Raw genomic sequence first — 16,377 nt, forward strand, 5'->3', positions numbered from 1 at the left:
AATTCACAGAAGAGAAATTGCTAGGTCAAAGGTTATGTATGTTTTTCTCTTAACAGATATTGCAAACCAATTTCCTTAGGTGTTATACCAATTTATATGCCACCAACATAAGTGTGCCTGAATTTTCACATTGTCACCAGAGAACATGTTACCAAAATTTAATTTTTACCAAATATAAAGGTTACAGGATATTCCCATATATTATAAACTATGGAATAGCTCTTATTTTTTCAAGATAGGTATCTGAAAAACTTGTTTTTAATGTGAAAATGTTCTTATTTAGAACATCTGAGCTAACTTTGATGAGTGACATAATCTTAAATGGTTTAACACTCATCAAAAAAGGAATTTAGGTGTTCGCAGCCGGCGCTGCGCCGCTGTCGCTCTCCAACGCCAGCGCCGCCTCTAGCTTGCCGAGCTCCAGCCGAAGGAGAAGGAGGGTAAGTAAGGAGGTCTATATACCATGGCTCGTACAAAGCAGACTGCCCGCAAATCGACCAGTGGTAAAGCACCGAGGAAGCAACTCGCTACAAAAGCCGCTCACAAGAGTGCGCCCTCTACTGGACGGGTGAAGAAACCTCATCGTTACAGGCCTGGTACTGTGGCACTCCGTGAAATTAGACGTTATCAGAAGTCCACTGAACTTCTGATTCGCAAACTTCCCTTCCAGAGTCTGGTGCGGAAAATTGCTCAGGACTTCAAAACAGATCTGCGCTTCCAGAGTGCAGCTATTGGTGCTTTGCTGGAGGCGAGTGAGGCCTACCTGGTTGGCCTTTTTGAAGACACCAACCTGTGTGCTATCCGTGCCAAACGTGTAACAATTATGCCAAAAGACATTCAGCTAGCATGACGCAAATGTGGAGAACGTGCTTAAGAATCCACTATGATGGGAAACATTTCATTCTTTAAAAAAAATTCTCTTCTTCCTGTTATTGGTAGTTCTGAACGTTAGATATTTTTTTTCCATGGGGTCAAAAGGTACCTAAGTATATGATTACAAGTGGAAAATAGGGGACAGAAATCAGGTATTGGCAGTTTTTCCATTTTCATTTGTGTGTGAATTTTTAATATAAATGCAGGGACATAAAGCATTAATGAAAGTCAAAATGTTTCAGTGAACAAGTTTCAGCAGTTCAACTTTATAACAGTTATAAATAAACCTGTTAAATTTTTCTGGACAATGCCAGAATTTGGATTTTTTTAAAACAAGTAAATTTCTTATTGACTGCAAAAAAAAAAAATTAAAAATTTTTCTTTGTAGAGTATGCACACATCAAAACAGAGGAAAGAAGAATGTGAAATCTTTCCCCACTTCCTTTTTCCCCCAGCTCTAAATCCATTCTGTACTGGCTAGTCTTTACTCACTGCTCTCCTACCTTTTCCCCACGTAATAAAGAGATCGTTTACTTGACAGTTATTTTTTCCTAAGTGTGGTTATTCGAAGTATAGTGACTGGATAAAACCAAATGTCTTTGGAATTTGAGGGCAAATTCAACTAATAGGAGACAGGACATTTTTGCCTTTTCTTTTAACCAGTTTACCAGATCATCTTCTATACTAATTTTCCTTTAGATCTGAGTTTTTATTTATTTCCTTTTCTGCTTTCTTAGGAAAGAAACCTATCCCCTGAATCTGCAGAGCTGACTTAAATGCTCTTTTCCAAAGCAGAGCACAAATTAATGAAGTCTTTTATTATATGGTAGTCACTGTCATTGTGGTTAAATACAAATAGTGCAGAGGCAGTGCTTTTTAAAGATACACACAAACACACATGTGCAGTGGTTTCTCTTTGATGAATATGGCAACGTGTTCATTTTTTCACAGCTGTAAGAAGACAGTTGTTAAGTAAAATCCAAATATCCATTTCGTCTTCTCAAATGAGAGAGAATATAAATAAGTTAAAGCTAAAACTTCACTAAGATTCATATACTTGGCCATGTATTTATATTTGAGGAACATTAAAAAATTATATTTGGCCATTCTAAAAATTAAAATGCAAAATTGGGCACAATGGGAGGTCCAATTGAGATAGTGTTGCAGATTAATGCTTAAATATTATAGTTAGCCATGCTGATGCTGTGCTTAGTTGCATCTGACTCTTTGTGACCCCATGGACTGTAGCCCACCAGGCTCCTCTGTCCATGGGGATTCTCCAGGCAAGGATACTGGAGTGGGTTGCCATGCCTTTCTCCAGGAGATCTTACTGACCCAGGAAGCAAACCAGGATCTCCTGCATTGCAGACAGATTCTTTAGCAGCTGAGCTACCGGGAAGCCCATAGTTGGCCATAATGTTAGGGGAAACACACTGACTGAAACTGCCCACCCTGGCCAGGCAGCATAGTAACCACTTGCATGAGTTGTTTTATGACAGGAGGTCCTGGTAATGAACATGGAACTAATAAGCCACCACCAACCGGAAGAGTTCGGGAAAGGTCAAAAGGAGTTACCACATGTCAGACCACATCCCAGAATCCTTCTCTCTGGCATCCATCTTGGCTGAACAAGGCATACACCGCCAGAAAGGACTCTGAGTCAGAATGATTGGCTAAAGACAACCCAGAAGCTAATCCCATCACCATAAAACCTGAGACTGCAAGCCATGTAGCAGAGCTGTTCTCCTGGGTTCTCTTACCCTACTGCTGTCCACCTGGGTGCCCTTTCACAATAAAATCTCTTGCTTTGTCAGCATATGTGTCTCCTCGGATAGTTCATTTCCGAGTATTAGACAAGAGCCCAGTTTTGGACACTGGAAGGGTTCCCCCTTCCTGCAACAATAACAGGCTCTAAAATTAAGGTTTACACTAAAACCAAAACAAAAAATTAATTTAAAAGTATGAAAAAAGCCAATGATAGTTTCAGTAGGTTTTTTAGCCCAAGTATCCCTTGATTTAATCACACTCAGTAGCAAAATCTTTGGTAACATTGATAAAGAAGTCAATCCATTATACATATCTAAAGGACCAGTTCCAAGTACTGATATTTTAGTTTTAGTTTTGCTTTTGATTAAAAATAATATATGCTGGGTGTTAAGCACATTCTGATGAAGTATGCTATTATAGTTAGTTCTAGTAGATATATTTATGTTTTGTATTAAAAAAAAAAAGAGGCAAAAACTTTGAGAGAAACTGTTAGGCCAGAGGTGAAATCAAAAGGAAGATTCCAAGTATACAACAGGCAGAATTTAACAATACAGATAGAGCAGGAAAAATGTAACACAAAGCATGCTGAAGCACGAACCAAAATGTGTTGGCAAGATTTCTAGAAAGAGAGTGGTGATGCAAGAGAAAGTTGATAATGTGCACTGAAATGTCAGGGACCATAAATAGGGTGTGTTCCAAGAAGAAACTTTTTTATGTCTCTTGCATTTGCAAGCGGGTTCTTTACCACTGACGCTACCTAGTAAGCCACAAAGAACCTTTTTTAAATAATGCTAACGTTATTGTCAAGAATAGCTTATCGTCTGAATCTCTTGTTAGGTGGAGAATGACCTCTCAGTTCTAAAGCAGTGATTATTAGTGTGTGGTCCCATACCAGTATCATGGGCATCACTTTGGGGAACTTGTTAAAAATAAACTGAGTTGAGGCCCAAAAATCTGCAAATTTTACAAGCTTCCCAGGGATTCTGATGAAGGCTCAAGTCTGGAGCCCACTGTTCATAGACTGAAGCTATTGTCTCAGTGGTTATAAGAATTGGAATGTGTCAAATAAGCCCTTTTAGATTCCAGTAAACTCTATTTCCATGTCCAGGTATCATAAGATTGTCTGTCTGGAGCAGGAGGAAACAGGCTGAGGAATAGTCTCCATTCTGTGGTATATCTTCACAATCACAGTTCATAAATTAGTTTTGGTTTCTCACCATCCCAGAAGTCTGTTCTGTATTATTGATTATTGTAGTAGAAGAGAAAGGCTTTTTCTGCTATTGGAAAGGAATGTTAATTGTATCAGTTTTCCCTTACTTATACCAATGTGAGGCAAACACCATAATGAACACAAACTCCATGTGGAAATCTTGGAAAATATGTGCTTTCTAGATGGCAAAGCCTTTTGGGCATACTCCGCTCATATGCCATAGAGACCACCATGTTGTTGTTGTTTTTATTGTTAACTCATAGTAGTTAATCACTACAATAAGAATTAATATTTATTGAGCATTCTAAAGCTAAGCATTGTGTTGAGAAAAAACTTATTTAAGCCATTGGTGTATGAGTTAGGTGCTATTATAACTCATTTTATACATAGTGGAACTTGAAGGGGTTAAGTAACTTGTCTAAGATCATTCAATTAATAAATATGTGGGAAAAAGGACCTCACTAGATTTGATGCCAGATCTCATATTATTAAAATCCTACAGTCTCTTCTTCTCTATGCCTTTTACCTGGACTGAGACAGTCCCCCAAGATCTTTCTTCTGTTCTTGATAGCTTCCACAACCCATTCTGTTCTGGGCTTTTGTTCACAATCAACATCTACAAAGAAGTGAGATACCTTTTAACTTTTTTTCCCACTATTCCTCTTCTTATACAGAACATAAGTGTGTAGGCTATATAGTTTTAAGGATTTTATTGCCTTCATAATGAGAAAACCAGATATCTAAAACGGACTAACATGGAGAAAGTAACCAACTTTTTAAAAATATATATATATTATTATGTTTAATAAATAGATGTCATACTATATTTAATAAAATTACTGCATTTAATATTAAAATACATATTTTAAAGATATATTACTAAGGTCTTAAAATTGTGTTTTATAATCCCTGAATTCCTTACCATATTGTAAGGCAAGTCCAAGGGAGTTTCTCTGGATTTTGTACATTTTGAGTCGAGTAGGGGGAGGGGGATTGGGACCAGAGAAATAAGCAGGCATTCTCACATAGGTTGTTCCTGAACTTCCCCCCACCCCAGCCTTTTCTTTAACATCCTTGCCAATGCTTGCCTTCCTCTCAACTTCTCATCCAGCTCCATCTCAGTTCCTATCAATTGCATCTTCTAAGTAGCCCTGTATTTGGTGACTTCTTCCTGCTTTTACTGTTACCACCTTTAGTATTAACTGATGTTTTTGAATTACATACTGAAGATAGTAGAGATATACAGAAGGCATTTAAGGCAAGGAAGTGGCATAATCACATATGAATTTCAGAGTCATCATTCAGACAGATACGCAGAGGACAGATTTGAAGGGAAACCAGAGGCAATGAGATAAATTAGATAAGGATGAATTAAATAAAAAGCATAGGAGCACTGAATACGGTGAAGGCAAATGATGGAAACTTCTGTATTGGTTTCTGTTCCTGTTCTTTGCAGATTACAAATTCATTTAACATTCATTCAGTAAATGTGTACTGAGCACCTAACCATGTGAGAGATGTGTTGCTAGGCTATGGCAACACAATAGTGAAGAGAACAGAACACAAAAATGCCTCTACGTAGCTAATGCTTTGTGTTGTTGGCCACCGTTATACTTTTACACGAATGCATGCTCTGAGAGACTATTTTACTAAACAAAAAAATGTATTCCTGGGTAGGTCACTGATTTGGGGATGAGGACACGGAACCAGGAGAGGAGAAGTCATGAAGATAAACCTTCCCTGTCTTGTGGTCTTAACTAGGTTTCCCCCAGACAGAAGGGAGGTAGTTGGCCATTAGTTACTATTAAATAGAATCATATATTCAGATTTTTTAGATGTGCTGTCATCCAGCATATAGTAAACTCAAGAATGAATAGAATATAAGTCAGCTAAGTCTGAATTTGGATAAAGGAAAAATAAAAGACTGCTATCTCTAAAGAAATGTAGGTAGAAGCCCAGGTCAGAGGCTTGCCATCTCTAGGAAGGTCACCAGGTCATGATGCTTGGGAGTGGATGGTTATCCAAAGAGAATCCAAAGATGAAATGGCTGAAGAATTGTGAAAGAAAACAACTATGGCTAGGCTACTGTGAACGTGGTATTGGGCTTGAAAGCAACAAGGCCAAGTTTGATGCCCTGCTATGTTCTGCACAAGCTGTATGATTTTAAGCACATGAGACAGTCCTTCTGAGCTTGTTTTCCTGTCTTTAAAAATGATACATTAACACTTATTCTAATCACACTACAGCATAATGTGAAAAGTCAAGATTAGAGTGAGAGGCTAATAAAAAGCTATATTTTATCAGTTTTATCTTTCTCATTATACTGTAAAGTAAGCTACTTCAAATTAGTTTTTAAGAGAAAGATTACAGATGTATGACTGGAAGTATATACAATACACGTGAAAGAAATTATTGCTATTATCCACTACCATGTCCATGTCTAAAAACAGGGACTGTATTTTTTTGCTTTTTATCATTATTTTTATTGAGGTATAGTTGATTTACAATATTACATTTATTTCTCCTATGGAGCACAGTCCTGTAGAGCACAGTGATTCAGTTATTTATATATATATATATATATGTACGTATATATATATACGCGCACACACACACACACACGCATACACACCCAGTTCTTTTTTTATATTCTTTTTCATTATGGCTTATTTTAAGATTATTGAATATAGTTCTCTATTCTACACAGTAGGACCTTGTTGCTTATTTATTCTATGTGTAAAACTTTATATCTGCTAACCCCCACCACCCACTCCACCCCTCCACCAACCCTCTCTCCCTTGGCAATCACCAGTCTATTCTCGATGTCTGTGAGTCTGTTTCTGTTTAATGGATAAGTTCAATTGTGTCATAGTTTAGATTCCAGGTTTAAGTGATATCATATAGTATTTGTCTTTCTGATTTACTTCACTTAATATTATAGTCTAATATTATAGTCTAATCTCTAGTTGTGTACATGTTGCTGCCAATGGCATTTTTTTTTTAATGGCTGAGTAGTATCCAGACAGAACTATAATTTAAGAAGATACATGCACCCCTATGTTTATAGCAGCGCTATTCACAATAGCCAAGCCGTGGACACAACCTAAATGCCCACTGACAGATGATTGGATAAAGAACATGTGGCAGATATATATATACAAAGGGACCATTCTTAAATCAGTTTAGAATCCCAAGAATCTTATACATAATCAGTTCAGTCTCTCAGTCGTGTCCAACTCTTTGCAACCTCATGGACTGCAGCACACCAGGCTTCCCTGTCCATCACCAAGTACCGGAGCTTACTCAAACTTACGTCCCTGGAGTCGGTGATGCCATCCAACTGTCTCATCCTCTGTTGTCCCCTTCTCCTCCCACCTTCAATCTTTCCCAGCATCAGGGTCTTTTCAAATGAGTCAGTTATTCGCATCAGGTGGCCAAAGTATTGGAGTTTCAGCTTCAGCATCAGTCCTTCCAGTGAATATTCAGGACTGATTTCATTTAGGAAAATTGTATATAATCAATTATCATTAAATATTGGTTGGATGAATGAATAAAAGCACGAAAAAAAAAAAAAAGAAACGTTGCTAGTTTTCCTAGGACTGACTCTGGAGAAAGTATCAGTGGCCTTCCAGATCTTTCTAGGGATGAAGAAATGAAGTCAGAATTTGTGTGACCTATTTTATAGTAGTTTAAAACTGGTTGGTACTGTACCTCAACTTAATTTGCAAATTGTCTAGTTTCTTGCTCTTCAAAGTATACTTCTAGAACAATACTAGTCTGCAAGCTCTCTGTCACTGGTCTGTGACAATGTAAGTACAGAAATTAAGAGTAAGCATTTAGAAATGCTAGCAGCAACTTGACAGTGTAAATTTACATCTATTGAATCTTTTTAAAAGTTGTCTTGTATTTTTTCTTTTACATTTATTTTTCCATAAATTCATTTTATTATATGTTGCAAAATAATTGATGTATGGCAGAGTAGAGTTGGGGGAGAGTCATCCTTCACTAAAGGCAGTCTGAGAAGCAGTGACCTGGTTTATTATTCTAGTTGTTTTCAGTCACTAAGTCATATCCGACTATTTGCGACCCCATGAAGTGCAGCATGCCAGGCTTCCCTGTCCTTCACTATCTCCTGGAGTTTCCTCAAATTCATGTCCATTGAGTAGGTGGTACCATCCAACCATCTCATCCTCTGTCGTCCCCTTCTCCTCTTGGCTTCAGTGTTTCCCAGCGTCAGGGTCTTTCCTAATAAGTCAGCTCTTTGCATCAGGTGGCCCAAGTATTGGAGCTTCAGCTTCATCATCAGTCCTTCCAATGAATATTCAGGACTGATTTCCTTTAAGATTGACTGGTTTGATCACCTTGCTGTTCAAGGGACTCTCAAGAGTCTTCTCTAGCACCACAGTTCAAAAGCTTTCAAAAACTATACGTGGTTATAATAAAGATGTCATATCCATGGGCACTCTTATAGTTTTTATGATTCCTGTAAATTAAAACTAGTGTAAGTGCAAATAAACCAGTCCTGGTTTAAATAATTACCATAGTGCTTAGTCTAGGGGGACTAGGGAGCTGATGTCTCATGGTATCATGGAAAAAATCCATAAGAACCAAAATTTTATCCAGTTCCTCCAGCTACTAATGGCATGGCCCTAGTTGAGAAGGAATTCTTTAACACTGTTCTCCTATTTGTAAAATGGGCATAGTTATTTCTGTATTAAAGAATTTTGAAGCGTAATTGGCTCTACAGAGGTTGCTTAGTACAGGATCTGGCACAGAGGGGAAGCTAGTTTTCAGTATTATGATAGTTGTTTTGGCAGATCCTCTGGGAAAGGGAATAAGGTCAGTCGGCTCTGATGGCATAAAACAGCACAGATTCTAGTGGACAATTGAAGCTCAAATAGTTCTGACCATGGCTGCTAGTGTGTATTGATGATTCGTAGCTTTAGTGGCATACATAACACCGAGGAATCTTATTAAAGTGTAGTATTTAGTAGATCTGGAGCCCAAGAGTCTACAGTTCTAAGTAACTTCTGGATAGCGTGAATTCTGCTAGTCCGCAGACCGTACTTAGGGTAGCAGGGTCATAGACTAAGGTTCCAGCTTTAGCAGGTAACATACCATGAGGGCATGCACACTGGACCCTGTCCCCAGAGTTTCCATCTAGTAGTTCTTACAGTAGTTGAATGGGTGGATGCCATTGGATGTGACCTGAAAATGTGCATCTCTAACAAGATACATCAGCATTAGGTGTTATTGTAGTTAAGGACTAGGGAACCACACTTTGAGAACTGTTGCCCTAGACTGTGTGGCAGACATCTTGGCTTCTTCACTGACCTTAAACAAATGACCTGATTTGCCTCAATTTCCTCAGTTATAAAATAAGGATAAACTGAATAATTCGTAAGAATCCTTCTAGTACTAAAATCTATCCATTCCTCCTGGCCTTTGTCTCAAAATAAACAAATATGCTGCATTGGTGACTCTGAAATGTACGTAAATACATTTTTACCAAGAGTGTTTCCTTCATTCAAAATGACCAATAATGACACAGGTTTACTTATGGAAGAACACCTGTCAGCATCTTTTTTTGCCTTGATATGTGCTAAGGCTAATTGAGAACTGATTTTCTAAAAAATGAAAATCAGAGCCTAGAAGTCTTGATCCTTCTGCCTGCTGTCCTCAAGAACAATCTAACAAAGAGCTCTTCTTTTTTCACTAAGAGTATTCCAGACTAGCCTTAATAATTGTTGTTTAGTAGCCAGAAACTATACTGTGTACTTGATGTGGATCATCCTATTTAGCCTTCACAACTACTGTAAGAGGTAGTTACTAATCTCATTCATTTGAGTAGAAAACTAGGAGATTTAAAGTAAGTTACCCAGGTGTGTACAGTGGTAGTGATGGAGCTAAAATTAATTTCTAGCCTGGGAGAGCAACCTAGACAGCATATTAAAAAGCAGAGACATTACTTTGCCAAGAAAGATCTGTATAGTCAAGGCCATGGTTTTTCCAGTAGTCATGTGTGGATGTGAGAGTTGAACTACAAAGAAAGCTGAGTGCTGAAGAATTGATGCTTTTGAATCATGGTGTTGGAGAAGACTCTTGAGAGTCCTTTGGACTGCAAGGAGATCCAACCAGTCCATCCTAAAGGAAATCAGTCCTGAATATTCATTGGATGGACAGATATTTAAGCTGAAACTCCAATACTTTGGCCACATGATGAGAAGAATTGACTCACTGAACAAGACCCTGATGCTAGGAAAGATTGAAGGCAGGAAGAGAAGGTGATGACAGAGGATGAGATAGTTGGATGGCATCACGGACTCAATGGGCATGAGTTTGAGTAAGCTCTGAGAGTTGGTGATGGACAGGGAAGCCTGGCATGCTACAGTTCGTGGGGTCTCAGAGTCAGACATGACTGAGCAACTGAACTGATCTGAGCCTGAGAGATGGCAGAGACCACATTGTTAACCACTGAGGATGCAGAACAGAGAAGAAGAGAAAAAAAAGGAGGAGAAGGCTGATTGATGCTTTCAAGTTTACTAATCCCTAATAATGGAGTCTAATGACAGAGTCAAAAACTACGAGGTTGAAAGATTTCAAACAGAAAAGAGTATAAATCTATGAGTTCAAGAACATTTTAAACTAATCTATGGTGACAAAAGTCATAGCAGTGGTTAACTCTGGGGAGAAATGGGGGAGTATGGAAAGAAGGAAACTTTCTAGGGTGAGTGAAAATATCTGGATATTGGTCACAAGGGCTTCCCAGGTGGCACTAGTGGTAAAGAACCTGCCTGCCAGTTGAGGGGACACAAGAGATGTGGGTTTGATCCCTGGGTCGGAAAGATCGCCTGGAGTAGGAAATGGCAATCCACTTCAGTATTCTTGCCTGGGAAATCTCATGGATAGAGGATCCTGGCGGGTTACAGTCTATAGGATTGCAAAGAGTTGGACAGGCCTGAAGCAACTTAGCATGCACGCACGCACACACACACACACACACACACACATATACATGCAAAACCTCATTGAGCTCTGCATGTAAGATTTGTGTACTTTAATGCTTGTTAATTCTACTTCAGTTTAAAAAAAGGTACCTGAGAGCAAAATGCATGTGCATACACATACATGTAGGCCAACATTTTCTAATTTATATTTAAGCCATATATTAATTATTCCTCACTGAGCTTCTATAGGTCAGTCAGAATTATGACTCCATTTCACAGATGAAATGGTAAAGAAATCCATAGTGCATGACTGACTTTCTAGTTCCCAACATTCTTCATAACTTTATATTAGTTAGACAATGTGAGCTTTTATGCTTGTGGCTAGACACATTTGTAAAAAAAGACAAAATTAAATATAAAATGTATGGTCCTAAGCCATAAACTATAGTCTTTTCACCAGCATGTGATTTTAGGTAGTATGTTCAGGATGTCTCTAAAGGGATAGTTGTTTTCAGTGAACTGCTTTATTTGTTAATATTCAGTTCACCTATACTTTTCTTATCTTGGTTTATGATACTATATCTCCTTATTTCTTTGTAAGTTAATGGAAGATAATTCCCTGAGAATCCCATTTGCTATGTCCATCCAATCATAAGGTCACTTAATTTAGTGCCCTTATTAAGTACCACTCTAAAGTTTAATAATTTTGCTGGCACCAACACTTTGCCATTTCTCCCCCAATGTATTTTGTGTAATTTATTCTTGTTACAACTCATCCCCCTTCATCTGCCCATAAACTGCAGTCATGATATTTCATGATATTGCCAGCACCATATAATTTACAAACGGCCTTGCATACCTAAAGGTCTGTTTAGAAAGAAAGAATAAATTGTTGCAGAGAGAGCTTGGTTAAACAAGTGGAATCAGGAAGTTTCATTAGCAAGAGCTCAAAGAGATTTTTATAGGGGTAGTTTCTTATTCTTAGACAAGGAACAGATACTTGCAGAGGGAAATAAAGCAGGTGGCTATTTTGTGTTCCTAATTAAATTGTTTGCCACCAGTAGCAAAACAGAATTCTGCCACTGTTAAATAGGCAACATCAAGGTAACTGGCATTGGTTCCTAAAAATATTTCAGTGCAAAGATTAATAAGAACAATTCTCAGAGAAAGGACTACAAACCTAAACAAACAAAAAATAAATGAATACCTTTGAAGTACTTTTTGTGCATGAGAGATCTGCCTTAAATGTTGAAATGAACAAAAGCCTAGAATTCACAGGCAGCAACATTTTAAATCTATCCTCTGAGGAGTGGGTAATTCTCTAAGCTACAGAATAGGAATCCACCGCTGTCCGCACGCCTTGAGGTGCAGTGCCTAGTAAATGAATCCGGAGTACAGACCGTAAGAGAAAAAGTCCAGCTCTGTCTCCTCCCTACATTACAATTATGAACTGGATTTTCTATTCTTTCTGCATGGGTTTCATTAAAAATAACTGTGTTATCACTAAATGTACTGGAAAAATAAATATTTTAACTGCAAACTCCTTTTCATTTTCTGTTTTGGAATAGTACAATACTAGTGTTATTTTTAAATATTTTAAAAATTATATTTGTTACATAAAGTGTGAGAACTTGTGAGTCTTATCACTGCTTTGAGAAAACGTGTTTCCCCAGTAAAGGTGTCATTCTTTTAGGTATGTTTGTCTATTCATGTTACGACTGAGAAATAATGAACAAATAATGCTAAGGTTTAACCAGTGTTTACAGATTCCCATTTTAAGACACATTCAGAAACTTTAAGAATTAAATAATTATCCTCCCCCCACCTTGAAATTACAAAATCAAGTCGGGGGGGGGGATATTTACTTCCTATAATTTTAAATAAGATTTAAGTCCTTTAAGATTTACTTGCTAATACTGCTGCCTGATTTTAGTTTCCAGAATAGCGGTAAGTAAAAAAAAAAAAAAAAAAAAATTTTTTTAATAAAAAATCAAATATAAATGAAAAACACTCCCTTGCATTAAGATAGGAACCCCCTGGTGTTTGAAGCTGAAATTCAGGAGAGAATCTCACACACTCTCAAATATGGTATCATTACTTTCCTATAGCAGAAGGGATATGATAGGGCTGACAAATGTGATCTCTGTTGGCAGAAAAGAGAATGGGATCAGCTCCTTTTATGAACACGTGAAAAAGCCTGTATAACTTTAGAAACCTTGATGTGATTGAAGATTAGTAGATTTTAGCAGATCTCTCTTTTAGACAGTTTTCTGCTATCCTTTGATAAGCCACTTCATTTTGCCATCTCAGGATACCAGTGGGGGTGGCTGGTATTTTTTCTTGCTGCGTGAATGACATCACAGAACTGGCATACCCCAATAGCAGATAAAAGGCACTACATCCACAGAGCCATGGGTACCTCTAGGATCTGGGAAAGCAGGAAGGAAAGAACACGAACATGCAAACTCCTGGTTAGGTAGCTTTCATTCTCTAGGTGTTTATTATTTGTATGTTTGTTTTTAAAGAAAGACATTTTCTGTCTTAGATTCTGGAAATTAACGTAGGGTGGTTTTCTTCTTTGCTTGAGAAATGTGATTGTAAATGTCACTTCTGTGTTCATGAAATGCTGATATTAAGAAAATATATCATGATCCACAAAAACCTAGACACTCATTTTGTTAGCTGTTTTGCATATAAAATATGTTCATAAGGTGGTACAAATAATTCTACATATGGCTTAATAATCAGCCTATGTATGTGCTATTGAAAGACATAGTATTTAAGAATTACAGTATATTCCTGTTTTCCTAAGAAAATTAGGGAGTACATTTAATTAATGCTGAAATGCAATAGAATTCCTATGGAAATACTTATGACATCCACATGCATACCAAATAAGTTCATGATGATCAGTGTTATTACAGTGAATACCAAATGAATTAATAATGCTGGGACACTCAAAATGAAGTGTTACCAAGTGTTGTGGTATAACAAATATGGTTAAATATTGTGTGATTAAAGTTATTATAGGGCTTCCCTTGTGGCTCAGCTGGTAAAGAATCTGCCTGCAATGCAGGAGACCTGGGTTCAATCCCTGGGTTGGAAGGATCCCCTGGAGAAGGGAAAGGCTACCCGCTCCAGTATTCTGGCCTGAGTCTCAGTCAAAAGAAAGCAAAATTTCATGTCTCTTATAGGGAGTTAAGAGGGTAATCTGCTCTTTCTAAGCACTGTGATTCTTAACTTTGAACAGTCGCCGAAAGTATTTTCCCACATACTATGTACTATAACCATTTAAATCACCTTGGTGCCAAGTGGCAGAGGAGGTAGGGGAGGGTGGGTGGAATGATGCGGTTGTGGGGTGGGAGGTAGGTGGGGGAGGAGCAACAGAGCATACCTCAAGAATTCAGCAAGTTGTAAGTGTGTGTATAATTTTCTGTAGTTTGCATATTAAGAAAAGGAGTTTTCAGCTTAATTATTCTCCTCTAATGACAAGCTTATTAAGATAACTATTTAATATGTATTTCAAGACAGTGAGGCAGTGATAAACAAGGATAGTTTCTTTAGTTTTCTAGCTGAAGTCCCACTTTTCTGTGTCAGACATTTTCTGTGTCATAACAATTTCTAAAATAAGTTGTTTTTTATACTGTATCCCAACTATATTTGTGTAAATTATCTCCACACGTTCTGTTGTAGAAAAACTGGACTCTACATCTGCATTGTATTATTTATGCACTTAGATGTAATACATCGTAACAATTCATGTCTATTATAGATTTAGTAAGACGTGAAGGCATAAGTGGATTTAATCAGACATGTAATTATTTTTATGCCTCCAACTCAGAAATATGTGTAAATGAATTTATGGTTATTTGGCAATCAGTGGAAATGGTCTTTATAAATGTTGAAACAGCTGCTGGCAAATATATTTGCAAAAGAAGGAAAACGGCACTTATCTTCTTGTTGGGTAAATGATAAAGGAATTATTGTTAGCTGCGCGCAGTACCCTAGCTGCTAAATATTTGCTTCATCATCCTTAATATCACATAAATATACCCTAAACATAAGAAAAACCTTGAGTTTCTTTCCTTCTGTGATAACGGAACACACTTTTTTACAGGAGGATTTTTAGAACACATCTGTATTCTAAAAAGCTTTTTCTCTAAGTCTGAGCAGTTTCTGTCATGCTGTTTGACTTTTACATTCCCATTTATTCTGTTATTTGTGGTATCATTCCAGTTCTTGAGGTAGAACACTCTTATTTAAAATAATGGGCCATGATAATGCACACACTTCAGATATGTTGATTCTGGTGTCTATTAGGATTTCTCACTGCCGCTTTTACAATAGCTTTGAGACATTTGTAAAACTTTTCTGCCACAGAGTAAAATGCAATCCCTGTACTACCAGATTATGACTTTGCTGTGTTGAAATGTCTAATAAATTACATATCAGTAAATGTAGATCTTGGACGAATACTCCGAGAAGATCTAATTTTCTTAAAGTGCATCTTTTTCCATTCTTTCAGATTTTCAGTTTAAATTTAATGCCTTTGACTGATGAAAAATTAATAGCCCCAGCACCTGAAATTTTCTTTATTCCCGGTAACAGAGAAAAAAAGCTAGATCTCTCTAATGTGTCAATTATGGCCCTGATAGATTACCATATGAAGAATTATTTCATTTTTCTTGGATCAAATATAAAACAGCTATAATATATTTAAGTTGTACTAAAACAGTCACACTGAAGACACTCCCGCACACAGTGTGAGGGCAGGCAACATAAATAAGGCTGTCACTACCTCTACAAGGCGAGCTCGGATTTGAGCATGCATCTGGGTGTTATGCAAATGATGATTTCCTATACTAACCCTTAGACTGATACTCAAATAATAACACACCACTGGCTTGAAAGTCACTTGCATCAGACTTTTATAAATCACAGGGTTCTCTTTCACTCAGGTATGTTGTTTCAACGATCAGTAGCATTTCCAATGAATTACACACTGACCAGTTGGAAGAGCTTCTGCCTGTTACTGGAGCAAACTCTTTGCAAACCTCGTCTGTCAGAAGCAGCACTCCCAGCCCTCAGCCCCCTCACCGGAGCTGAGTTCCTTGGCAAACGATAGACTGCCCTCTGTTGATGGAAAAAACAATGCTCAGTGCAGGACACATGGAGAAGCTTTCTGATAAGTCGCAAAGCTGCGATTAGCTGGTACACATTTGTAATGGGAAAAAAATCGCATTTTAAGCTATAAAAATATTGATTTAATGGGTACTGATAGAGCAAAACTGTTGCAAATTCAGAGAGTTCAGAGGCAGTTGTAGAATCATATCTATTTACACACACACAGCTTATTTTTCACTTTCTACATAGCTGGAAATGCTAGGTAAGATGATTTCTTTTTATTCTGCGAAGATACTGATTTACCTACACACACTGTGCTTCCATTCAATTATTTCTGAAGCTGAATTGAAAACTTGGCATGAATAATAATCCCAAATGCTCAGGGTCTATAATTTAAATAATTTTAAAGTGAAAAACTGTAACAAACAACTCAAATGAATAGGGAAATTTCTAATT

At 37.4% G+C, this 16,377-nt stretch overlaps 1 protein-coding gene across 1 annotated transcript; it reads left to right on the forward strand.

The window, feature by feature from the left end:
* The first annotated feature begins 460 nt into the window (after nt 1–460).
* Nucleotides 461–850, forward strand: LOC104987928 (histone H3.3-like). The gene has a single exon (XM_010839023.1). It carries the CDS (start codon nt 464–466, stop codon nt 848–850), a length of 387 nt encoding a protein of 128 aa, XP_010837325.1. The 5' UTR covers nt 461–463.
* Nucleotides 851–16,377: the final 15,527 nt, after the last annotated feature.

This window comes from Bison bison, unplaced genomic scaffold, assembly GCF_000754665.1.
Source record: "Bison bison bison isolate TAMUID 2011002044 unplaced genomic scaffold, Bison_UMD1.0 scf7180017864109, whole genome shotgun sequence".
NCBI lineage: Eukaryota > Metazoa > Chordata > Mammalia > Artiodactyla > Bovidae > Bison > Bison bison.

What these genes read in the sequence shown, in the direction of transcription:
- LOC104987928 (XM_010839023.1), top strand. Translation starts at nt 464, where the DNA reads ATGGCTCGTACAAAGCAGACTGCCCGCAAATCGACCAGTGGTAAAGCA.